Source organism: Oculina patagonica, chromosome 6 (genome assembly GCF_052425735.1).
Source record: "Oculina patagonica isolate OP01 chromosome 6, crgOcupat, whole genome shotgun sequence".
In the NCBI taxonomy this organism is placed as follows: domain Eukaryota; kingdom Metazoa; phylum Cnidaria; class Anthozoa; order Scleractinia; family Oculinidae; genus Oculina; species Oculina patagonica.
The window spans coordinates 1735798-1762225 of NC_135763.1; the positions used below are offsets into that span (position 1 = coordinate 1735798).

Below are 26428 nucleotides of genomic sequence, written 5' to 3' on the forward strand. Positions count from 1 at the left end.
AACACACGCCTGTTTTCTCTGAATGTCTGAATCTGAAAATGAAGTACATCTTTTGTATGTTGCTCAAATCTATTATTATTTCACAGCTTATAATTGATTATTCTTTATATTTACATTCATATTTGGGTTCAAGGCTTAAGGTTAAATGGTTAACTCTTGAATAAAGCTGCCAGGACTGTGTATGCGTACCGTATTTATTTGATTAAGCGCCCAACCTCGAATAAGCGCCTACCTAGACTTTCTCAAAGTCGTTCGCTTCTCGTTTCGGGTTTGGTAGTAGTATCATTTCGCGCTCTGTAAGCTCGACTAGTAGGCACTTCTAACGCAATAAGAACCTTTTAATCATTATCATTATCAATCCCAAGCCCCCCCCCCCCCCAAAAAAAAAAAAAAATGAAGTGCACAAGAGGAGTATTGATTGTTGTACAATGAGATTGAAAATAATCTAAGAGACTTTCCCCAAGATCGAGTTTTCTTAGTATTTTACAGAAAACTTTTAATGCACAGTTAAATTCTGCTTAGGTACATCTTCACATTTTGTTATTATTTGTGGTTTTGTTGCAAAATAAACTTACTACTTGCTGAAAATGGTGAAAATTTAATATGCGCCCACCTCGTATAAGCACCCACTCTCAAGATCAAATATTTAATAGACCCTCAGGGCGCTTAATTGAATAAATACAGTATGTGTATAAACGCCGGAAACCCTGAAACTAAAACTGATTTTCAATTCTAGAAGCTTCAACCTCATAAAAGATGCCTACTAAGGTCTTTACCTTATTACAGGAATATAACGAAGCAATTTACCAACGCGAACAAAATTTACGCGTAATAAAATTAACGCGAATTTAAAAACGTTCTGGTTAAATGCTTATAGTGAACGCTTTCACATGTATCGTTAATTTTTTTTATAATAAGGTTTATTGAAATGATAGTCACGGAAACTACAAGTGCGAGCTTTAATACGGTAAAACTGTTTAATTATACACGCTTCCAGATTTTTCAACTGGTTTTTTAACTGTTCAACTTAGCTAAACTAAACATGAACATGTTAAGTTAATGTGAACGCGGCATGCAGTTTTGTACGTTTAACTTTGGTAGTTTATGTGAACACAACGTATATCCAGGAATCGATGTTTCCGACATCAGAAGTTCAACCTATCAGATTTCACAAACATGTTCTAAAGCACGGATGTGATTGGATCTCGTCACAGCATGTACCAAGCCCAAACTGCTCAGCATAAACAGTTTTCTTGCCGTCTTTACAGACACAGACAAAGATAGATGGAGTCAACTCTTTGATCTCTAGTACGCAAAAACACAGGCCCAATTCTGCCTTTGGGATCCCAACAAAGCTATCCACAGATTTAGCAAGCGTGGTAAGTGGTTAAAATTATTCTATAAAAATCGTAGCCATTTCGACGTAGTTCACAAGTTTTAAATTTATTTAAACTACTGGTAAAAGCACTTGCGCCTTTTAACAGATACATGAGTGAAAAAGAAACCTTAATTTACAGACATACCAAGTTTAACCAATTGCATTTCGTTTTAAATATCGAGTAATAGTAAGAATCAGTTCTTGAATTGTATATGGTGTCACTGCTATTTCACGATTTAACTAGGACATTAACGGAGCAAAACCTTCTTCAGTTTGAATAAAACACTTACTGTTATGGCGCACTGTTTAAAAAACGTAGCAAGGAGTTGGGTATAAATCTAATTACTGCGCGCAAAAAAAGTAACCCCTGAAGCTGGAAATAATCACATTGTAATCCCAGAAGATTTTAAATCTCTAGAACGTGCATAGAAAATCTCTCATTAAATCCTTACATAATGCGCATAAGCAGTCGGCGTTTCATTCAATCTTGGTGATGAATTGAAAGCTTTAAGAACACTTGACGATGCATGTCATTTACATTTTCACAAAATGAAATCTGAATAGCTACTTATTTCATCATGAAGTTTCTTGCTAGATTTGTAAGCCTTTTTTGATAGATTTGACGGCCAGAATTTAAATGTTCTTCATGAAAATATATGTAAAATGAGGCTGTCGGCGATTACACTATTTTTGCCTTCTTTGTCGCTATCAGCAAAGAGCCACAATGAGGATGAAAAATATACAAAAACAGTTTATTTGAAATTCGCCCTTAATGAGGAGTTCTGAGTTAATGTCAACTCTGTCATGCCTTTCGCTTGTGATGCGGAGGTTTCAAATAAATTAATAAAGGAACTCTTTTCTGCTAAAATTACTTTCCTTTTTTCATTTTATAATTTTCCACACATATCTGTGATAAACGTTGCAGTAGAAAATTGTATATAGTGTTGATGCACGTCCTGGAGTGTGCTTTAAACGAAAATGATATCCGCCCTTTTAATCCCGAATGTTTTAGTCTTCTTTTGGAACTATAAACGGTCTTTGAATAAAACTGATCTTATTGGATAAATGGATGCCACAAAGAAACCGCGCGACAGTGAATGAACGCTTGCAACGTATTTAGCCTTAGATAAACTGCATTCGGACCTCAACACAGCAAATTATTAGAAGCAAAATCAATTTTCACCAGACGAACAAGTGAAAATGCGTCTTTTAAAGTCTAAAAATGCCCAATTATATTCGTATTTTTCTACCACCAAAATAGCAAATCTTCTTATGCCGATCATTCTAAACATCCGCAGTCAAACTGGGATTAAAGGTTATTACCAACGCTTAAAAACGCCTTTAAAGAGCTACGTATTCTTGAACAGGGAAGTTAATAATAAAATAACAATTTTGTGTGTGGTTAACAAACATACTTCACTTCATTTCCTTTGCAGATTTCGAGAATGTCGTCATTTGAACTTCCTCCTCGCAGCCTCGCTCGAGTCACTTTGGAATCTATTTCCTGGTCAATTTTAGCCATGGCTGGTTTCCTAGGAAACATCTTGGTGTTTGTCGCCTTTTTACGAAATCCACTCTTAAGAAAATTCACACCCGTGTACATCATTGCTCTTGCGATTAGCGACATTCTTAGCTTTGTCACCAATAACATGTTTGTGGCGGTCACCCTTTACACCGGTAAATGGCAGTTTGGGAACTCGGGCTGCTTCGTTTGCGGATTTTCCGTTATTTTCCTGATGCACGTCTCTACTAGCACCATGTCCCTCACGGCCATTAACAGATACATCCGGGTTACCAAGCCTGAGCTGTTCAAAAAAATCTTCGCGCCAAAAACGTCCATTGTAATAGTGGTCTGCCTGTGGTTGCTCGTCGCCTTGGTGACCCTGTTACCTTTTGCTTTTGGGGCTGCAGAGTTCGCTTTTTTGCCTAGTTCCGCTGTTTGCGTTCTTTCGTTAAAGCACAAGATAACAAATTACGCCATGGCTATCCATGGGACCTTCACCACGATTTCTTTGTTGATAGCAGCTGTATGCTACAGCAGAGTTTCTCGAGCTATAAAACGAATACTTCCACGAGACGCGCAGAATGAAAACGGCGACGGCCAGGTCGACGAAGCCTCAGAAAATGGAGAGGCTGTGATGAAGATGAGAGAAGTGAAGATTACAAAGATGATGTACGCTATTGTGCTGGCCTTTGCTATCCTCTGGATTCCCATAGCAGTGATAATTATGGTGATACGGGTCAGTCTCGGGACGATCCCGAGGGAAATCTCGATGCTTGTGCCTTACGCATACAACATCAGCAGTTTAATAAACCCTGTGATGTATGCAGGCATGAACAGGCCTTTCAGAAGGGAATTTAAAATGATTTTGTTGAGTGTAATATTTTGCGTTTATTGTGGATAATGCCTTCAAGCTATGAGATTTCTGAAAGAACTTTGTAAATGTGTTACATTTTAAGATCACCGTACGTGACATTGAAAGGAACATACTTGAATAACTGCGTGACATTAACATTAGATAACTGCCGACTTGTAAATTTGGATAACTAGGTAAGAATACAATATAAGTGCCGAAAAAGTGCCGGTTTTGGCAAATCTTCGTTGAAGCACTAGAAGAGTTTCCGATTATTTCATCCAATCAAAAACTGGTGCGAGCGCTCACGAGTACTCCGAAAGCAATCGCGCGTACAAATTCGTCATGTTGCTTAGCAACTTCTGGTACGGAAACCGCGGGCTCAGTCACTTCTCGGAGAAATGATGTCGCCATCAACTGGCACTTGTTTCCCCGATTGAATATAGAATACAGAAAATCAACACGATATTCTCTTGATGTACAAAGACATTCCCGAAATTAACTAAAAATAAATATCAATCCGAGAAAGGAATTAATATTTCGAGAAAACTTGCATTTCTTTTTTTTTATCGTCCATGACATGCATATGTCTTTAAAGTTTCTGTCCATTACATGTATATGTCTTGAAAGTTTTTAAAGTTTCTGTTAGTTAATTTGTTAACCTGTAAGGAAAGCTTACATAAACAACACAGCATTGTCTTACCATTGTTTTGCGAACTTTCTTTAATCTCGTATCTTTGTGTCCATGTCTCTGCAGACAATCAATAAGTCCCTTCACAGGGTCACTCTGGTGTGAAAAGAGCGAGAACAAAATCATAATCATAAACAAAAAACATTTACTATGAGAACTTCATACCCTACACTTCCAGAATAATGCTCAGTTAAAATTTGATGTACAGGGAGCCGAGGATGTAAAGAGTTTTTGAAGGCTTACACAATAATAAACTGTAACATTTTTCGAAAACAAGCCTGGGGCAGCTTGCGCTTTGCCGAAGACTAGGGATTCTTAGGGAGGCGTGTTCCGGGATGGTGGGAGCTGAGGAAAGAGCATACTCCCGCTGGTCGCACCGGGCCCAGAGTGGTCCTGAGGGCACCGGCCCCCCTGTGGCCTGGGGGCGCTTTGATTTGGTGGCTCTGAAAATTTCTGAAAGAATTTTCTAAAATATTATCAGATCGTTTCTTTTGTCCTCTAGACAAAAATACTTGAAAAACAAAAACTTTCACCGTCCAGTTTTAGAGTAATTAGCCTTAAACGGTCAAAAATACCGTATGTTTGACCACTTTTTAGTTGCCATGGCAACGAATTTTGACGTCACAGTGACTCCAATTTGTTTATTAGTTAAACCTTTACAAGGATGTTTTGAAAGTTATACTTCAACATTACAGGTGTAGCAGCAATAGAATGCCAAAGACGGGAATATCTAAACTATGACAAGCCACCTTAAACAGATAAACAGGCGTTCATTTTTAAAGGGAACATTGCATTTCAGAGAGCAAGTGGTTGTTCTAAACTAAACTAAAATGTACACTAATTATTTTCACTTAATTAGAACAGTCTGGAGAAAATTCTACTGTCTTTACCCAATTTTTGGATGCATTGTCCTTTCCCAAAGAGATGACTGCATCCACCAGAACAGAGGCAATCTCCGACACTCTGTACACCTCGCACATTCCTAAGGCTTCAAACGTGATTTGCCCTGAAACGATGACATAAAAAAAATGTATAACGCTGTCGCAAATAACCTCTGCCTGGTTAGCTTAGTTCAAAAAGGTGCAAGGGCGCAGAGAGGGAGGTCGTGGGTTCAACACGGACCAACACCTAGGAAAAAGAAAGTGTTACATGTACGTTTCTCATTACATGATTGTCTTGGATGACCCTGGACTTGCCTACAAGTCAAGCTCACAGAGTGCGAAACGCGTGAGTTCCGGGGCAACTACCACCGGAAACGAGAAGAGAACGACTTTGAGAAAGTCTAAGATGACCCGAAACAACGGAAATTTAAGTACATTTTCGGGACATAGCAAACCACTGAGCATCCCGACAGTGAATCAAGCACATTTTATGGGTCAGGTGGAGGGCGAGTTGAGATAAAAACTGAACTGATAGCGGCGACCAGTGGCGCCTTTACAAAATTCAAATTGGTTTCCTTGTCAGCAAGTCCGTAACGCGTCCGTAACCCCGCTTTGTAACAAGCATTGTTATTAATCATTCATGTGATTTTTATACAACCGTACTGTTATCTGTAGTTCAGTCAATACTGCCCCCACGGGGGGAGGCGGAGAAGCGCGAGGGAGGGAGCGAGCGCGGGGACGAGGAGCAGTCAATACGCCCTTTAAACAGAGATATCATTAGAAAGCATTTACTAATTGACAAAATACTAATGGAAATACTTCCCTTTCACAGCAACTTACCAACAAGACGCTTGGCCAGATTCCTTTGTTCTTCACTAAAGAAACAGTTGAGATTCTTTTTTACAACATCAACGCATTCCTACAAAACAAAAAAGTAAGCAAACTAAGAATTATGCCTAAAACTGTGTAAGAAATGGTAGCGAGTGTTGATATACTGCTACTGTAAAAAAAAAAAATCTTCAAACTGACATACCTCAATGTAATCCACTGTGCTTGACCAAGCTCCAAGTTTTGTCGGATTGAAATACAGAGACGGAGGAGAACCACTGTTAGGTACAAACAGCCACTCACTTTCAACTGTGGAAGAGCCGGAAATCGAAAATAACAAGCAGAAGAACAACTTACATTCTGACATGAGCTGCATCGTGCAAGTGACTTTTTCAATACTTTTTGAAAAGAGTGCGGCCGTAGCACCAAAACAAAACCAGTGCGGGTGGGTTTGCTCCTGATTGTTTTGTTTCATTGCCAGCCAGTGGTTAGAACATGCAGCACGAGTTTTCTAACCAAACACAAAACATAGAAAAAAGATTACGCGCCGTCCACACGTATCCGTTTCCGTTTGCAAACGAAACTTTTTCTTTGCTGTTCGCCTTTCGTCCACACGTATCCGTTGACGGAAAACGCAATGCTCTCCGTTTTCGTGTATCCGCGAGTGGACGGTGAAAACCTTTGCTGAAAACGGAACTTTTTAAAACGATAACGCCACTTGTTGTCTTGCGGGCTTATTTTACTGGTAAATGCACATGCTCCGACAGCGATATTAGCGTTTTCGTGTGCACGGGCGAAAAGGAAGGAAACAAACCGTTTTCAAAAGAAAACGGATACCTGTGGACAGGGCCTAAAAACACAGTAACCGTTATATTCAACAGCCAAGTAAAAACTACGGCCGCTTTAAGCACAACGCAAGACGACATGTTGTGAAAAACGAGGAAAAGAACACGCTTTTTAGTGTATAGGATATAATTTGCGCTTTCAGCCAACATAATTTGTTTGCGTGGACTAATAAATACCAAGAACACACAATTACGATATACATAGTGTCAATTTTGCATTTCAAATCGCTTGTAAAAATTCCGAAATAATCCCACTCGTGTTGTGACAACACTTAACAGTACATTAGTCAGAAATAGCATCACCTCTAGCAAACGATCCTGTCATTCCGGTTGGACATGAAAACTGCATGTCCGTCAACAGGCCCAGTTGCACCAAAAGATCCATGCCTTGTTCTAAATAAAGACAGGGGAAACGTCGTTTACTATTCCTAAATGACTTAATTTAAGTATGAGGTTACTTAGCACCGCAGTGCTTATTGCGGCTGGGTAATGTTACGTCTGCGTTCGAGCCAAGCGGCCCATCAGGCCGGAGCTCATCCCAATTTCCGTAGCGACTAGGAGTATTTCTACTCCTCCCTGGATGGGATCTTAGTCCATCGCAGGGCTAGCCCAGCATTATACACCTTGGTGGAGAGATGCACTGTGAGAGTATTAACTGTTTTCCCCAGGAACACAACACAGTGGCCCCGGTCAGGGTTCGAACCCGGACCGCTTGATCCGGAGTCCAGCGGACTTATCATTACGTCATCGCTTCTCCCTTGAGGCTTTCACTGCAAGTATTGGTAATAAAGCATAAACTAAGTAATTATTCTAATGGATATTATCCTAGTTACAAAGCGCAGCCGAAGAGTTCAATTCGTGATGAAGGTTTGAACCAATTTATGCCCTTCCCCACTCTGCTACACTGCCTCTACTTATCCTGGCCAGGAAAGATGGCAAACTAATTCAAGCCTTTCATGACGGAGAGTAAACATAAAGAGGCTGTAACAGGCTCAGGGGAGCTACCTGTCTTTTACGCACATAATAACGACTTCTCTTCCACCCCTAATTTTCGGGTTGTACACTTTACCTGTTTCTACCAAAGGAACAAAGATGTCCACATGGCCTCCTGATTCTCGCGCTGTAACACTGGTTGTCACAGTTTCCCAGAAATGTCGCATACTCGGCTCGTTTATCGTCTCTCCTGACAGCGTTTGACCTGCAAACAAAAGGCTATTACGCAAACTGGAGAAGTGGAATATTCTTAGATGAAAACCATTAAAAACATGTGAGTCGGCAATCTGCAAGTTTCCATCAAGTTGTGAAGAAACATGGGCGTTTTCTCCAGAATTTAATCCATAACACTACTCTAAAGAAAGTTCTGTGAATGATCTTACTGACAGCACATCTTAAATTTACGTTGTTAATGACTAATGGAAAGCGTACAGATGCCTTTAAGTAAATGTTCAATAAGTGTTTTTGGAGTGCAAAGATAGTTTTTTTTTTAAATCATATTTACACTGATGAAGGGGTTTCCCCGAAACGTCTGTTTAAAAAAAAACTATCTTTGCACTCCAAAAACACTTATTGAACATTTATTGTAACTATTGAGTGCTACGCATCAAAACTCTTTTTAGATGCCTTTAAGTGCCTGCGAGGGCCGTACGGATTCTGATTAAAGAAACAGAACAGTACAAAATAGGTTTTTCACTGGACGATCCCTCAATGTTGAGGAAATTAAGAAAACCTTGAAGTGTTTTACGAAGATTAGCAGAAAACAGAATATGTACACCTGACTGAGTTTATATCGAAAACCTTTCAAGTGCTTCTTACAAGATATATTTGCTGAAGACCGCACTGCCGGTTTAGGAATTTGGTTGTCGAGATGAAGCTGCAAGCATTACTGACCTTTTACAAGACGTACAGTGCCAGAATCTCCCCAGGCAAACACACCAATGCTCCTGTGAGAATTTGAAACAAACAAATACGTCATAAGGGATAGCATACTAATTTCAGACTCGAATTGCGTTTCTAAAAAAAATTGCCCTCCATGTTTGATACAAATACATTTATTCTTCAATTAAACAACATGCATTAGCAGCGCAAAAATAGTATTGAGCAAACTTCCAACCACTTCTATAGCGTTCCCCTTCAGGAGGTCAAAATTCGGCAAAACAATAGCGAAATCTCTAAAAGTTTTCCTTCAGGTTGTCTACATGTAGCCACGCCATAATTTACTAGCAAAGTCACTTACCTAAACGACATGCTCAGACAATACTCAGATATAGATTCGCACCGTAATATCAAAAAGAATTTGTTAGGCATAAGTGAGCAAACGTTTCTCCTCGCGAGCTCGTTCCCGCTCAAGTGACGTCTGAGATCTGGGGCCCGTTTGTCGAAGGTCCCCTAAAGTTTTCGCACCCGAAAAGCCATAGCAAAATCTCAAACCTTATAACTACAGAGCTGTTTAATTACGTGATATTTTTCATATGAACAGAAGTTTCCTTCATAAAAACTTTTAGCCTTAAACACTTCTCTGTTTTCAAAATACAGATAATATAAAATGGCTTTACGGGCTCGAAATGTTTTCGGAGCTTTCGAGAAACAGGCCCCTGACCCGAAAAATTTTCACACTGATGACGTAGCTCTACAAAGATCCGTGTAATTCTCTGATTGGTTATTTCTCGGTTTTAAACTTTCGCGCGAAAATAACAACCAATCAGAGACACTGCACGGATGTCTGTAGAGCTACGTCATCAATATGGAATGTTTCGGGTTGAATCCCACGCGACATTAGAGAAACGTCCCTTTACTTAGGTTTGTAATAATAATATTTAAGAAGAAATCCGCCAGGACTTCGAGTAGTTATTGGACAAAATTATGTATCAAAACTATTTTCACCCGATTGCAAGCTTTTTTGTTACTACTTCAAATATTTTATCGAAAGAAATCTTTTCTAACAACACCAAACATCGAAAACAAATTTCGAAGTTCCACTGAATTCCTATGAATCGCTTAAAAGATGTGAGCTTTTGCCCATAGCTTGTGAACTTTGAATATCATTTTCTCAGACTCTGATAACAAATTGTTGTACCAGAATTTTTCCACCTTATTGCAAACTTTTTTGTTACTGCTTCAAATATCTTATCAAAAGAAATCTTTTCTAACAACACCAAACATCGAAAACAAGTTTCGAAGTTCCGCTGAATTCCACTGAATCGCTTAAGACGAATTTACAAAATGGCTACACGTGAGATTTTGCCTATAGCTTGTGAACTTTGAAATTCATTTTCTCAGGCTCTGATAAGAAATTGTTGTTGGTGTTATCACGGATAATTACTTACATCTTTACCTTTTATTAAGGGTAGGAAATAACGCAATAGGATTTAAATTATCCTGGTACTTGATTTTTGTCCAACTTTTATAAATATTACTCGACTTCCTAGTGGATTCCGTCTTAAGTTCTCCGATCAGTTTACTGTTCATAATCACAAGAAAATTCTTACTTGGCTTGTCTCCCGTGCAGAGCCAGTCTTAACTTTTCCATCAAGGCGTCCAGTGTTGTGCCTTCATACTCATACGGAATTGCTATGACACCAAACGATACAGCTTCTAATAACAGCTAACATAAAGAAAAACAAATCAGACACGAAATACGGCTATATCTAGACGATATCGTGGTTAAACACAAGCCAAACTTTTTACCAATCTGAATTTTCTTGGGGGAAATGGGACGTGCTACTTCCCTATAAAAACAGTTTGGATGCAGGGGACCACGCAACGATGAATAAAACTACTTGGCTTGTCTGCTGCCGTACCAGACGTCACTCTAAGTGTTGTAAAACTAGATTGATTGCAAGGCTGGTACAACGGCAGGTGGATAAAGTTTACTGACACTATAGTACTGCCCCCATATTAGCTAAATAGGCATCTGCAACGCCAAAAGGATGGTTTTTGGGTTTTGATATTTAATGCGGGTCGAATATTTGACATAAAATACACTACGGTAAATTTGACAAACATTGCCATGTTACCTTAATATAGGAAATTAACGATACATGTAATTAACACGAATTTCAAAAATTTGCGTTAATTTCATGTACCTTAATTTACTTCATTGTTAATTAAAATCACACTATTTTACAGCATTGTTATTTTAAGACAACTTTGTCTCCGGGTAAGTTATGTTAACACATCATCTACTTCTCAGTCAAAGCTGCAGGGATAACAGAGGCGGCCAGGACGGGATGTATTCCATCCTGGACCCATTCATTGAATACTATTCACTATCTGGTCTGTTTAAATATCTTTGTTGTGTATGGTTTATCAGAATTAAACCTCAAGTTCTGTTGTTGGACGTTGTTGTTTTGTCTTTTTAATAGCGCAGCTTGCTATTAAAATTACTACGCAACAAATTCGCGTTAATAAACTGCATTTAAGCACACACCACACGAGAATTCGCGTTAATTAAATGCTTCGTTATGTTCCTACATTCCTATAATAAGGTATATCAACGAGGTACAAACTAAATTGATGTTATTGACAAAGAACTGTTAAATATTGCTCAAACCCAATTGCTGCATGCCGGAAATTCTCACCTCAGCTGCTGGGATTTCAGACGAGATAAATATCACGGCTGGACTAGTGAGGCTCCCAAGTTCCTACAGGTAAAAAAGAATAAAAGTAAAAAGCTTACAACGCACATTGTGCGATGTGTGGCAAAACAACGCAATAAGTTTTCAATATTCGCAATTGCACAGTGCCCGTATTAACGGTGTATTCTTTAATCATTTATTTAGAATTACAAAACGATGAAGCATGAAATGATTACGCCAAACACCTACAAAAAATACAATTACAGTCGAAGCTCTCGTAAGCGGACACCCTCGGGACGCGAAAAAAGTGTCCGTAACTGGAGCTGGCCGCTTACGAGAATGGTTCTCGTAAGCGACCACTAGAGGTGTACGGGATAGATGGCCGCTTACGGGAGCTTGCCCAGCTAACAAAAACCGAACGGACGTGGATAACGACAAAACAAACACTGAAATATGGTACTGTAATTACTGTAAAATCATTGTGACGAACGGCGATGTGAAGTTGATTGATAAAAACAAGTTACAAAGGTTGTTAAAAGGACTTTCTTTGGGATGTCCGCTTACGGGAGCTTAAAAACAACAAAAAGTCTAAGTCGTTATCTCAGAAAGTGTCCGCGGCCGCTTACGGGAATGTCCGCTTACGAGAATGTAAAAATACAGAGTTTGTATGGGAGCGTAAAACGGGATTTCAAACAAGGCGGCCGTAAGTAGAGCTGTCCGCTTACGAGAGTGTCCGTTAAGAGAGCTTCGACTGTAATAGGAACATTAAGTGTCAACCTGAGATTTCAGATTCGATTTTTTTTTCGCACAATATACGACTTAAACAAAATTGTTCCAAGAGGAACTGATGGAAATCAAAACGAAGAATAAAACAATTGAAGATAGAAGTATATTTATTACCTGCGTATTTCTCGTTGTTAACATTGAATCATGCGCACTGGGATGAATACCACAAGTGAGATCTTGTCTGCAAGAACAAACACAAGGGATGACTTCTCAAGAATTTTTCTACGTGAAGAATACATCAACGACGCCTTAACTGATATCTTTAGCGTTTTTCCTTTGACGTCTAAGTTCTTGTTTTGTGGCTTTGCTGGGCCACGCAGAGGTACAGAAATGTATCATTTTAGGAAAAAACTTAGCCGTGTTCTATTGGAAATCTGCGAATCTGTTTGGTGTTTTTCTGTTCGCCTTAGAACACGATCGCCCTCGTTTTCTATGAGCGATAGTCAACTTGGCTGCGCTTCGTTGACAATTCGCTCAAAGAAAACTCGGGCTCGTAGTCTAACTGTTAAACTTTTTTGACTATATAAATACTGACCGAGTTCATCGTTTTGTTCATGTGGACAGAGAGGAAGTCAATATTTCTACAAACTGGACTTCACAAGCTTTATTCCTCTAGAAAATGCGGTCCAAACATGAAAAATCTAGACGACTCGTTTAACCAATCAGATCGGGTGATTCATTTCCGCTGGACCGCGCACGGAGCTTGACCGCAGTCAAACGACAGAAATATGCAAAAAAAAAAACAAGAAAAGTACTTTAAAGATAGGTTTTAATTTTCACAGTTCAAAGTTTGATACATTGCCGGTATCAGTAATCCTGACGATTTACTAAGTCTTTTGGAGCATTACTAAAAAAGTTCTACGTGTTTGAAAATAGCGATATCAGTGGGGACTCGTCGGCGCCATTTGCCATAGCACTTTGGTCGTGGACTTCGACTTTGATTCGGATGCGGAACATTTAAAAAATAAAAACACTCGTTTATCTGAGGAAATGGGAATATGTTTGCACTCACCCACCGTTTTATCTACCCTTGCCCATACTAACATTTCAATATGAACGAAATTTCCCGAAATAGAAAGAAAAGCTGCCTAAAGGTGTTTGAAAACGGTGGAGCACGGAGCAGACATACCGTCGCACAGGGGACCTGGGGGCTGGTTTCGGCCAGGATTGTTCCACCAGGGTCTCGTCAGCTGCAAAACAAATGAATCACCAAGCACGATTAAATACTCTAACTATACCTGCATGTTAGCATAATTTAATATCAAATTAACACAGCACACGCTAGACTTAACTTACCACCAGATTCAGCTGCTAATGCCTCTGTTAGGGTCAGCTTTGAAGGATGTAACGGTTCTTTGCCTTCTTTAATTATGTTTCCATTGACATCATAATTTTCACCGACCTGTCAAATCGTAACATTCCAATAATTAATAAGTCCTCCAAATGTACATCCTCCAAATCTCTGATTTAAAAACCTTTGATACCAATTCTTGGGATCAGGAATGGAATGGAGAAATTTTGGTCTTTATGTTAACCTGCCCACCCTATTACCACCACAACCAGCATCACCACAAAAATCATCTAATTGGTTAACCACAATCTCGTCCCATGAGCTGCTTGTCCCTCTTAGCCGGCTGAGCCTGTGCAAGATCATGAGAAACAATTAAGTGGCTCTGGGGACACATGATTTGATTGGCTGAATTTTTTACAAAAGGAAAAGCCAATCAAATGAGCCGTTTTAAAATCCCTTTGTTATACCAATGGAGTTTTAAATAGTTGATATGATTGACTTGATTTGAAACTCCCTTTGGTAAAATGTACTCAATAAAACTGTGTCCCCAGAGCCACTTGTTTCTCGAGCACAGGCTCAGCCTGCTAAAAGGGACAAGTGGCTTTGGGGACGAAAATGTGTAAACCATTATTAAAAAGAGGGAATGGTTATAGAGTTGGAACACTCAATAACACTCAGACGAGTGTACTCATTACCTTTTCCACTTTCTCTGTACGCATGTGCGCGGGAGCAGTGCGTGACCTTCTGTGTGGAGGTCTGGTACTCAGTCCCAGTCTCTGAGCTCTCAGTTGGTCAGGGGAATGAGGCTGATTTGGGTTATGTTCATAAAATAAAGCCTTCCTGGCATTCTCCAAGTCACTGGGCTGAGGATCTGTGTCCAACCAAGGTGGGCGACGAGTTTCTGGTAATGAAAATATAAATAGAAGGGAACAAATGGAGATATAAAGATGAAAGTGAGGTAGAAGTAAAATATCCATTGGCACCAAGTACTACCACAATTAATGGTAATGTTCTTATGAATCTTTTTTTCATACAAATGCTATCAAATGGATTTTAAGTGGAAAAACTGAGCTTAACATGATGCCCACAGTCAATTGCTTACTTTATGTTAGTAAGGACAACAGCCGGGTTGGGGGGGGGGGGGAGGTGGGTGCTCTTTCTGGGGTTACTGCTTGAGGTGTTTCAAATTAAATTTTCAGTTTACTTGATACACCTCTTAGGTAATAAATTTTTAGAGCAAGTCACGAAACAATTTTTTTGTCAAGGAGGTGGCTGTTGGCATGCTTGTGTACATTCATTTAGTACTTCTAGAGGGTAAAACCGAACTTGTGCCTCACTCCCAAAAGTGTATTCCTGACCCTTTTAGGGCGGTTTTTCAAAATGTTCTGCTTCCAAACCAATCACTTTATATGGAAGTCTCCTCCCTGTAGCTACCCCTCCCCTTTCCTCCCTTCCAAAGGGTTTAGTCTGTTCCATTCCCAATCAGATGAACCTTAATATGGCTAAATGAGGCCAGCACTTATCTCTCCAGTTTCTATAGCATTAAAAGGAGTAATAAATTGCTACTGTACACCTCCCTGGATGGAATGCTTATGACTATCGCAGGTTACATGTTCATTTCAGAATTTTTGTCAGGTTGCCCAGAAATTTATTTACTTACTAAAAAGTATACAATATTCTTCTGATAAGATAGAGGTACAGAACAAACCATACAAACTCTAGTGAGTTTCAAACCTGGACTTCCCAATCTAGAGTAGAACACTTTGACCTTTTTGTTCAGGCCAAAAACAGGAGGTACAATCCGGCTTATAATTTCTCTCTCCTCTGCAAAGGCTACTGAGGGGATCATAGAACGTGTGCACATGGAAAGGTGGGAAGGAGGAAAAGGCTTCTAGAACTCCTTCCCATCATGCACTGCATGTCTTATGTTACCCTGCCCAGGCAGAGAAGAGAGTTCAAAGCTTTGCTATAAATACTGCATTGATTAGAAGTCTCTGTACCTTGTCTGTAGTATATAATCTCTTTGGTCCTCCTCTTCTTCTCTGCATCTTTTTGCCTGATGTATTTTTCTTGTGTCAGTTTTGTAGTACTGCTGTCAGCAAACTGACCATATGTTTCTGCCTATAGAAATAATAAAATTTCCAAGTTTTAATTTGTACTTAGTAGCCAGAAACCTGAAATAGAAGACTGATCTTCCTGTAGAAAATAATTAAAAAAATGTACACAGCACAACCCTTGAGCAGTTGATAAATAATCTTTTATCACTGACAGTGCTACTTCCAAGTGGCATTGATCGCTAGTTACTATTTTAAATTTTGAGTTTCCTCCAGGGTAGGAGGAGGGCTTGATTTGTCTTCCCTGTTTAAAAATTACATGTATTACAACAGAAATAGCCATATTCTAGCATCAATAAACAGAAAATTAGCACCTACCATCCTGGATGGAGCTTCCATATCGAGAGAACCAGCACACATGATGTAATGGTGTTTCCAGCATCCATACTCTCTGCCGCTTGGTGTGTATGGCAAATACCAGCCAAACTGTAAACATTTTGGCATCCAGATCACATCTTGTTCACTTATAAATTTCCAATGCCAGGACACCTGGGCTGCACGACAAAGACTTCTTGGATCCAGAAAAGTAAATATGTACGTGGATATAAACCGCGGCAAAACAGTTGTATAGTCCAAATGGTGAATCGGAAGTTGCTTCTTAAACCAGCCTTCATTTACAAACCTTAATTGTGATTTTGTGCATTTCTTAAGGATGAAGGTTAGGAACTTCTTTCGTTGGGCATCTGTCCACATAGAGAACTGCAAATGAAAAATATAAAATTGTATACTATCTCTCTTTTAAGGTTTATGAAAAGTCTTCATCTTAAATGTGTTATTTCACAAAAAAAATCCACACCCCCTTTGACAGATGACAGTCTTGTTAGCCCCCCTCCTCTGCAGGAATTTCCCTGGTCAGTATACCCCCCTCCAGCCCAGGTCTAGACCCCCCTTTCGACCGGATTTTCTGTTTGTTTTTTTGACCTCTTTAATAATTTTTACCTAGCTCATTCTTCACAATTTTTACAGAACCTGTGATAAGAACTGCATTCACTAAGAATATATGAGGTAAGAAATGTATAGTTTGAAAGAATAATACCTAAAATAACATAAATATTTTTTCGAAGATATAAATGCTTAAAAAAAGTCCCTTCCTGTCTCACCCATTTCCTAAAATCGGTTTGGGGTCCTGTTGGTCCTTCCCCCTTCCCATTACCCCCCCCCCCCCCCCCACCAAAAAAAACCCTCCCGGTTCTCTAAACAAATTTTTCGATGTGTGAAGATCTGTTATTTCATATTTCAATGTAAAATACAAAGAAAATCCTACTTTAAAAAATTCCAATTTATTTTACCATCAGCCCACGCAGGGATTGGTTAATGCTTACAGACCATGAACTTGGGCTACAGTTTGCGATGTATAAATTAGACATAAGTTCACGACTCCCAGTGCAATTAAAATTTAGACACTTAAAAATTGTACGGTTTGCAAATTTTCCCGTTAATTCGTAGTATTTGTGCTTGCCTTACCCAGTGTCCGATCAGATCTAAGCGTTCCACGAAAATCTACAGAGAAATAGAACAGGAACACACAATTGAAACTTGAAATTAGCACAAGTGCTTTCACACTGTGAAACTGGCATAACACAATGGCTCAAATTGGTTGTTTAAACACTCTATTAGCTAAACAACCGTAAAATTTCAATTACAATTTGAAGCTTTGCAAATCTATCTTACCTTACTGTTTGAAGCACTGTTTATAACTGGTGTCCAAGCACTATAGTGAGTTTTGTATTTATCGGTATGAAATCCGTGATCTATCACGGACGGCGCAATTCGCGGTTTTGTATTTCCTCGAGCGCCAACAATTTCATTCTCTGTCGTGATCGCCTCTGTTTTTCGCGTTTTCTTGATATTTGCTGAAGTTGGCCGTCCATTTCGCGGTGTACTCCCTGACATCGCTGCCTAGTGTTTTGATCTTGTGGGGCTTTCACGACAAAACAAGAAGTTCTCGAAACAGTTCTCGAAACTGTTTATAAAAGCGCGCACATTTTAAGTAAGCGGCGTCCTGGGGTTGTCAAGGAAAATGACATAATCCTTTGCCTACCCTGGAGGGGAAGTGTTTCTACAGACAGATGGTCGGAATGGCTCGAGTTAGAGCCGTTAGTTTCATACGTAAAAAAATGCTGAAATGAAATACAACTAAAAGCCAAAATTCACCTCTAGTCGTAGTCCCCGTAATCCTCAAGGAAAGTATAATGATCCTTAGGCTACCCTGGAGGGGGAGTGTTCTGCTGACAGCTGGTCGCGAGTGGTCGAAAGGATTGTTTTGGTATAAAATATGACAGTTTTTTTTTCCTAAAAAAGAGAACTTAACCAAACTAAAATGCGACTTATAACGTAAAGCAAAGATACCCCTCTAACCCTCTAATCCTTTTTCTCGTTGGAAGCTGAAGACCTTGGAAGGCCGGTCGCCTGTTCGACGGCAGATTTGGGTGGCCTGTTGGATGTGGTTTACCTGTGCTCATTTAGCGAAAAGACTGGATCCCACAGATAAGTTTTATTTTGCCGACGCTTTATAAATGCCTTCTTCACTACGAACACGATGAGGAGAAATTATGTCCTTCACAGAACGGGGATTTGGTCACTCAGACGACCAAAACTTTGACGGTATGAAAGTTATTACTTTCACTTAACTTTTCGACTACAGCAGAGGCCACGGTTCTTGGGCATTTGCGATAATGTGCGCTGTTTTTGATTCTAGGTGGTCGGCCAAGTAAATTTCTGTACTCTGGAAAAAACAAAAAGATTGATCCTTGGGGTAACAGCGATAGCGATCATGAAAATGGAATAGAGCTTGCTCTACAGCCTAAAAATAAGTTTCTGAAAACTAAGGATACTCGCAGTTCGCCAGGTAATAAGTGATTGTAATGATTTTCGTGTGTAAGCTGTTTTGTTTGTAAGCTTAGTTACTCATTTTGTATTATCCCGGCACTTTCTCAGGTTGCGAACTCGACGATGTCTGGAGTATACGCAAAAACGTTCAGGTCACACAGGCAAGCAAGAAAGGAACGGTGTTAAACACAAACAAATCGACGCCTTCGTATTATTCTAGGCATGGAGGTTTGAGCGGTAGGTATAAACTTTTGTAAAATATTGGTCGAAATAATTAGCTCATAAGATTGCGGACTTGGATTCTTTATTTCTCTTGGGAAATGATAATTTCAGGGTTCAGTGACCGTTGTCAATGACTGTTTTGTTCTTACCCCAGGTTAATTTGAGCCATTATTATTTACCAGACAGTTCTTGCATGCTTAGTACATGTAATTTTTCAAAATTTTATTTTTAAGGGACAGGAGATGTAGATGGTTCGATTTTAAACAAAGGACATAGCGACGAATTCCATGGCTCAAGTAGTGGTAAGAATATTGTTTTCATTTCAAACAGTGTTTTATACTAAACCAACGACAAGGTTTCTGGTGACATTTTTTAATTTAATTGGGCTTCTGCGAAAAACAATTTTTATCACCGGCTGTGTGAAAGTCGATTTTATATTAATTAGTAATATATGTTGTACATATTCAGCTGCCGTTATGTGTAAATGAATTTTGACAAAGTTTGGTGTCCAAGGACGCTAAAGATATTACATGTAGATGTAACACACGGTTCTGTTTGCTTTGGCAACTAAAGAATGTAAACTTAACTGCATGTGTTGTGTAAACGCAGAGATTAGGATTAATCTAGAAGTTGACTGATGTTTTGTCTTGACACATTTTAAAATTTTGTTGTAAATTATGTTGTGAAGTTTCACATGTTACGTGCCAGTAATTTATACAGTACCTGCATTTTTAGGATCATGGCAAATTCTGAACTTGTCAACTCAAAACAAAATTAATAATGTTTAAGACTGAAAATTTACTCAGAATTTTAGAAACTTATGTAGTTTACAGTGCATGGATCTTATTGGTTACTTCGTGAGTATATAATAAACTGTTATTTGGCACTTGGTTATCAGATTCAGGTTGTAAATTGTTTTCTGTCATTCAAATAGATAATGTAACCTGTTTCATTATAGGAAAAATGTACTTTGTATCCTTTGGTGGGCGAAAGAACCCTTTTTTAAAGCTATATTTTCAAAGCTATATTTTTCTATATTTTTTTAGTTTCCATAGAGCAATGGAAACATTTGTGAAGAGAACTGAAAACAGCTCTAGAAAGTTCCCATAGCTTTTCTTGCTCTCTCAAACAAGAGCTCATACTTAAAAAAAAAAACAATTAGGGTTAGCAATATACACAAATTGAAATTTTGCCAAGCGTTTCTTATTAAAAGTGAAATTAAATCTGTCAAGTTACATAACATTTAAAATATCAATACTTTCTGTGAGCCATTTTCAAAACATATAGTACTTACATGTGTAAAGAGCCTCAGAAATTTGTATAAAATGAATACTAATAAAACCAAGTAGATTCGGTGTGGGGGGGGGGGGGGGGGGGGGGAAGGGGGGGGGGGGGGGGGGGGGGGGTATTTTGTTGAAAATGGCAAATTGTATAAGCTGGTGGCTGAGGTATTAATTAAAAACAGTGGGCAAGTAAAATGAATAACACTCCCAAAAAAATTGTTGCATTGGAATTATTTTGCTCAGTCACTTGCTCAAAATCTTAACATTTTGATTGATAACTCTAGTTTCTCTAGTTTTTCAACATTTTGTACCTTAACAGCATTGCATTGCATATAATTTGTAGGATCCATTTTATCAGCCTTTTAAATAGCACTGAACATTCTAAGGCTTTGTTGTGTAAAAAAGAAAAAAAAATCCCTTGGTTAAGAGGCCAAGTGCATCCGCTGTATAATTTTCTAATTTACTTTGCTATGCCAGTGAATTTTTAGCTGCAAAATCGACTTTTTATTGCTGAGAATGATCATTCTTCTGACACTTTCAGCAAAGATCGGGGTACTTACCATTTACACAAACCATCCATTTGGGAATTTTATGCGTAAACATTTTCACGAATAAACTTGGCTTTATAGACAAAAGAAGGCTCAAAAACCTACCCTTATTCACTTCAAAGACTTATTTATAAAATAACACAAACAGTGTATCACACTAACCAGTGGCCCATAATTAACCAAATGTTCCAAATGAAATGACGTGAACCATTTGATTTTTCTACCAGAACATCTGGTTTTTCCTTTTAAATGGCTAGCACCCCCGTACTTAGATAATTATTGTAATCCTCAATCAAGATGATACAATTGCTAGCTCTTTGACCTTTAAATTATCGTAATATTACTGTTGTTTGTTTTCTTCCAGATCATAAATCATGGAGTATTGCAAGAGGGAACTTTTCATATTCAGACAAACCTAAGTTCAGCCCAGGTACTCAAGGCGCTTCAACAGTGAGTCAACCTGATGACTTTTTAGACACAAGAAACACGAAGTCACCATCTGATGAATTTGATATGGTACACAAGAAAAATCTCTTGAACAACAAACTTAGAATGGCTGGAGGTATGATGTCAATAATATTTTTTTATTTATTTATTGGATAACATAGTCACATGTGCGTTGTCAAACTGCAACCCTCCAAGTTTACTTTTTACCGAATGGTAATGAGGTGTAGTGATGATTCGCGAACTTGAAGTGACGTGTTTCCGTCACTCCATTCTGATATTAAACCGCAATTAATTCATACATTAACGTGCTGACAGAAAGGTTGTTTAAAATGCCATTCAGCACATGTCAATCAAAAACAAATTATCCTATAACCTCATTCCGCAGGGTCTCTCTCTTTCAGGGAACAAGGTTGAATTTTTACAAAACAAATCGAAAGAGGATCAATTACACTTATCCTCTGGTGATAAAAGAGAATAGAATTCGCTCTACGAAGCCGTAGAGCATACTCTATCAATGACCCATTCACCTAAGAAAACATTCAAACGCAAATGAAGTGAGATTGTGACATAACTGATAGCAGCTATAAGCTACATGCAGTTACCGCGTCTTTATTGTAAACACAACATTCATGCTGCACGATTTTGTTTCGCGTCACATTATCTTCGTGTCACGTCATCCGTTTTTCATCTTTTTGAGTCGTGCAGAAACGCGCATCTTTCTCAAGTTTTATTCGCTGCTCAAAATAACGCTATACGTGCTGACAGAAAAGTAAACATATCCACAAAACAAATTTACCTAATGCTAAATGGATCAAAGGTTACACTTTTGTGATGAAATAGAATTCGCGCTACGAAGCCTGAGAGCACGAACCATCAATGACACAATTCCCATGGAAAAATAAAACATTCAAAGGCACATTATTGAACGCTTATTTGAAGAAAAAAAACTATCAATGACCCATTCACGCAAGAAAACATTGAAAGGCAAATTAAGTGAAATTGTGACATTACTGATAGCAGCTGTGAGTGAGTTACACGTAGTTACGGTTAAAAAATTATTACGCTCGCCATGTGACGTGTTGTAGTTAACACCACATCCACAGCTTGAATCCACAGCACGTTTCTGTTTCGTGTGATGTCACCTCGTGTCACGTCATCTGTTTTTCATCTTTTTGAGTCGAGCAGAAACACGAAGTGCTCGGGCGTATCTTTCTCTCGAATTTTATCCGCTGCTCAAAAATAACGCTATACGTGCTGACAGAAAAGTACAGATATTCACAAAACAAATTTACTTAACGCTAAAAAGGATCAAAGGTAATACACTAACCGGTAAATATTTTTGTGGTGAAAACTGAATAGCGCTACGAAACCTGAGAGCACGAACCATCAATGACGCAACTCATGTGGAAAAATAAAACATTCAAACGCAAATAAAATGAGATTGAATTACTTTATTGGACACTTATTTAGAAAAAAATGCGAAGGTCGGCACTTCATCGAATTACCAAATTACCATGAGGTTGCTCGAAGAGCCTTTGATTTCCTTAGTGGCCTTTTGCCCCCAACTACTCAAGTTTTGGTCGCCAGTGAAAATTTTAGTCACCAAATTAAGCTGATACTTTCAATCATTCCTCTCAATTTTAGTCGCCAGGCTGGCGCCCTTGGTTCAAATTTAGTCGCCAGGTCCAAAATTTTAGTCGCCATGGTGACTAAAATGGTCTTAACTTGGAGGGTTGAACTGTCATTTTAAATACTGTTTTCAGGGATGGAAATGTAGTTATAATTTTGACAAAAGCAGTGCTTGCCATATACATGTAAGTAAGTGTTCTTAGGAAATTCACCAAAAAATTCAATTTTACTTGTCCAAAAGGTGTAGAAATGCAGTGGCCTACAGGTTCAGGTGTGCTGGACTCCTGAACAAGTGGTCCAGGTTCGAGTGCTGTTATGTTCTTGGAGAAGACTCTTTCCTTTCACTGCACCTTTCTTCACCCAGGAGTATAACAAAAATGAAATAAATATTAATAACACCTCTGAATTTATATCACTGATGGCTGGAAGAAACATTTCAACTCAATGTGATCTTAGTGTTGTGTTTTTGGAAACGTAGGCTGGGCCCACTACTTTAAGTGACATTTTGTATTTATTTTGTCAGGGCAATTTCAGTTTTATCAGGTCAGGGAAAAGTCAGGGAATTTTGAAAACTGATTTTTAGAGTTTTCTTTCAGTAGAAATTACTGAGTGGTCAATTAATACAAATGTGGGAGGCGCGTTGGCCTAATGGATAGCGCGCTCAACTTCGAGTCGAACGGCCCGGGTTCGAGGCCTGGCTGGGGCGCTGCGTTGTGTTCTTGGGCAAGACACCTTACTCTCACAGTGCCTCTCTCCACCCAGGTGTATAAATGGGTACCGGCGAATTTACTGCTGGGGGGTAATTCTGCGATGGACTAGCATCCCATCCAGGGGGGAGTAGCAATACTCCTAGTCGCTTAATGCTAAGGAAACCGGGATAAGCTCCGGCTGTATGCGCCACTTGGCTCGGACACAGACTTTACCTTTACCTTTACCAATTAATAAAATTGTTCAACAATGTGAAATAACTAACTAATGCTAAAGGCTGGTGATAACCAATCAAAGCCTGGAATTTTGTTACAGTTGTGATTGATGTGGTTCTTTAACTTACAGCTCCTCAAATTTCAACAAGAGAAATGTCAGCAAGAACACGCCGTGCAAAGAAAATGCATGATGCTCACCTAAGATCAATGGGTTTAGCTCAGTACACCCCAGGCGAGCAACAGGACAGCAACAACTGGAAACAAAATGATGACGATGACTTCTTCTCATAGATTGTGTCCAGTTCTCTGCTCAAGGCCATCAGCAAGAACATTTTATCATATTTATGAAGATGTAAAATAATATGTGAAAAATTTTACTGTTTAAAACTGTATGTGTGTGATTAGCAAAGGTGTGATAAACATTTGTGTGTAAACTCAAGACTTAATCAAATGTACTTTGAAAGGTGTAGTTGTTGATGTAGTCAGCTGCTATGCAACAGACAGGCATACAGCTATAGGTGTAGATAGTGTTTAATAGGACAAAGTTTGCCGCACACAATTTTTTTACTTACAGTACAATCAAGGGGAAAAGGTGTGAGATTTTAGGAAATCTTAATTTATTGTCTATTAGAGGTATTCAAAGTTTTCCTGAATCTTACATTTACAGTCAAACTTCTTTTTACAGACACCTCTATAATATGGACACCCCTCTATAATGGACAGTTTACTTGGTCCAAAAAGGACCAAAATTCTTATAAACTTCACCTCTGTAATATGGAAACCTTAATAAAAGAGGTTTGACTGTATGACCTAATCAGCACCTAACAGGCAGAACTGCCTTTGACTATTGCCTCAAAGGTGATTTAAGAGAAGAGGACTTTAGAAGCCACCATTGGCCAGGGATTGTGGCCAGTCAATTTTGAACACTCATGTGAATGTGCACATTAGCCCTATATACCTCAGTATGGTGTTTATTTGCGTAAAAAAAAACTATCTTTCCCATAGTTGACAAGTTCCACATTTTTTTTTTAATTTTGTGGACTGCTGACATTTAAAAGGTCCTTGCACAGGTAAATAGAGGCCCTCCTCAAGGGGTATCCAAATAAAAACTTTACAACCATTCCCTGAAAAGTACCAGTTAACGTCATAGGTTTTTATTCAATTCTTTGAATAGTGTTTATTATAGTTTCTTGTACATATAAATTAATTGTTCATTAATATATATTTTTATGATTTCACATGCACTGGTTATGATTCGTTCGTTCACTCAACAATCCAAGTCCTACAAACTTGCAGTGGAAACACCAAAACAGAATGTACATATTAATCACAACGCCCATATTTCATTCAGTAGAGTACAAAATATTTAATTTTAAGCAAACGTAAATGTAATTACTGTTCTTAACATATCTTCAACGCAGAGGCTTCTGAGGGAATGAAAGAACGAAGGGCGCACGTGGGGAGGTAAGAAGGAGGAAAACCCTTCTTCCCGTCGAACACTGCGCACCCTTACCTTTCCCTCTCCACAGGCTTCCCACGCGAGCTAGAACGCGAATGCAACAGAAGCCTCTGCGGAGGACAGGTGTGGATGATGGAAAAATAAACGACGGTTGTTTAATCTTGTGTATTATTTATTGTTTTCTTGCTAACCTGTGTCATGTGCACTCAGGTTTTTGAATGATATAAAAGAACCTGTTTTACATGTTTACTCATAAAATACAAGACAGGGTACCAGAGCAAAGGGAGGCTGCAGTTTTGCCATCGCTTTTGCCACCAACCACACGGCTATTCTTTTTTTTTTTTTTTTTTTTTTTTTTTCTGGGAATTAAATTCCACACATGAAACGATGGAAGCTGCTGAAATTCGGGCTAGGAACCAGGAAAATAGCCTGTGAACTAACTAACTGAACTAACGTTTGGGTCAGGCGTAAGCTACCTTGCTTGCATTGGTTGCTATTGAGGCAATAACGGAGCAGAGCTCTGGAAGTATTTAACAATTATCGTGCGAAATCGCGCGGAATATCGCCTGATACTTAGCCGACGAGGCCGTAGGCCGAGTTGGCTAAAATCAGACGATATTTCGCAAGATTGAGCAGGATTATTGTTTTATTATTCAACAAATTGTCAACGAAACACATTTTACACCTAGAAAAACTGTAATTATGCAGCGCTTTACAAGATTTCGGACTAATCTTCGCAACCTACGAATATCGCAGATTATAACCCACCGATTAATTTTCGCGCGCGCTCATTGGACACAACGCATCACGTGGTACAAAATCGGACGACGGGTATCAGCGAATATACCCCGTCCGATTTGATATCCGTCGCCCGATTTTGTAGGCAAACACAAAACAAACGAATGAAGTCACCTTATTCAATTCTAACTTTTAATGAATTTACAGTTATAAAACTACGTAAACCAATCAACTTACATTTGTTTCAACCACAGTTACGCCGGGTTTATTACGTAGGTTTTTTCCTATAAATTTACTGGCGATAAAGCGCGATGAAGAAATTAATCGGAGGGTTATAAAATAAATAAACCCCTTTCTGGCTTGCTGGTATATTGGAGGATAATGCCCTTGGATGAAAGATTGTCCTCAAAATTTCACAGTTGCCCTCGAAGCTACGCTTCTCGGCCAACTGTTCATTTTTCGACAATCTTTCAGCCTCGGGCATTATCCTCCAATATACCAGCCGCCTGAAGGGGTTTATTTACTAAATATCTGTTATGTACGGATGACATATCGTTAACTTTTTGACCATATATGGGCAGCGCGCGCATCTGTTGAATAATAATTTA

The 26428-nt window shown here is 38.9% G+C and overlaps 3 protein-coding genes across 3 annotated transcripts in view; 2 read left to right on the plus strand and 1 right to left on the minus strand.

Moving 5' to 3' along the window:
- LOC144656075 (epithelial cell-transforming sequence 2 oncogene-like) overlaps positions 1–18144 on the minus strand; it is a 34875-nt gene extending 16731 nt beyond the window's left edge. The window contains exons 1-17 of the mRNA XM_078516297.1: positions 17414–18144; positions 17207–17242; positions 16061–16441; positions 15629–15749; positions 14324–14529; positions 13634–13739; positions 13467–13527; positions 12452–12518; positions 11555–11617; positions 10463–10578; positions 8865–8917; positions 8047–8175; positions 7281–7370; positions 6338–6441; positions 6145–6223; positions 5314–5429; positions 4436–4519 (exon numbers count right to left, since the gene is read on the minus strand). Coding sequence (XP_078372423.1) covers positions 4436–4519; positions 5314–5429; positions 6145–6223; positions 6338–6441; positions 7281–7370; positions 8047–8175; positions 8865–8917; positions 10463–10578; positions 11555–11617; positions 12452–12518; positions 13467–13527; positions 13634–13739; positions 14324–14529; positions 15629–15749; positions 16061–16441; positions 17207–17242; positions 17414–17635 — 2034 coding nt within the window. The 5' untranslated portion in view covers positions 17636–18144. The remainder of the gene's footprint in view (positions 1–4435; positions 4520–5313; positions 5430–6144; positions 6224–6337; positions 6442–7280; positions 7371–8046; positions 8176–8864; positions 8918–10462; positions 10579–11554; positions 11618–12451; positions 12519–13466; positions 13528–13633; positions 13740–14323; positions 14530–15628; positions 15750–16060; positions 16442–17206; positions 17243–17413) is intronic.
- LOC144656086 (allatostatin-A receptor-like) lies at positions 1113–4287 on the plus strand. Its single transcript, XM_078516312.1, has 2 exons — positions 1113–1379; positions 2815–4287. Exon 2 carries the CDS (start codon positions 2824–2826, stop codon positions 3781–3783), a length of 960 nt encoding a protein of 319 aa, XP_078372438.1. The 5' UTR covers positions 1113–1379; positions 2815–2823; the 3' UTR covers positions 3784–4287.
- Positions 18145–18205: 61 nt separating the features above from the next.
- Positions 18206–25241, plus strand: LOC144656090 (uncharacterized). The gene is made up of 6 exons (XM_078516317.1): positions 18206–18346; positions 18441–18590; positions 18680–18808; positions 19027–19095; positions 20989–21186; positions 23754–25241. Exons 1-6 carry the CDS (start codon positions 18295–18297, stop codon positions 23912–23914), a joined length of 759 nt encoding a protein of 252 aa, XP_078372443.1. The 5' UTR covers positions 18206–18294; the 3' UTR covers positions 23915–25241.
- The last annotated feature ends 1187 nt before the right edge of the window (positions 25242–26428 follow it).

Bases quoted from the DNA above. Each gene is read 5' to 3' on its own strand.
- LOC144656090 (XM_078516317.1), top strand. From the start codon at position 18,295: ATGTCCTTCACAGAACGGGGATTTGGTCACTCAGACGACCAAAACTTT. The intron at 18,347-18,440 runs GTATGAAAGTTA...TTTTGATTCTAG, and splicing joins AGACGACCAAAACTTTGACG to GTGGTCGGCCAAGTAAATTT. The intron at 21,187-23,753 runs GTATGATGTCAA...TTTAACTTACAG, and splicing joins CAAACTTAGAATGGCTGGAG to CTCCTCAAATTTCAACAAGA.
- LOC144656086 (XM_078516312.1), top strand. From the start codon at position 2,824: ATGTCGTCATTTGAACTTCCTCCTCGCAGCCTCGCTCGAGTCACTTTG.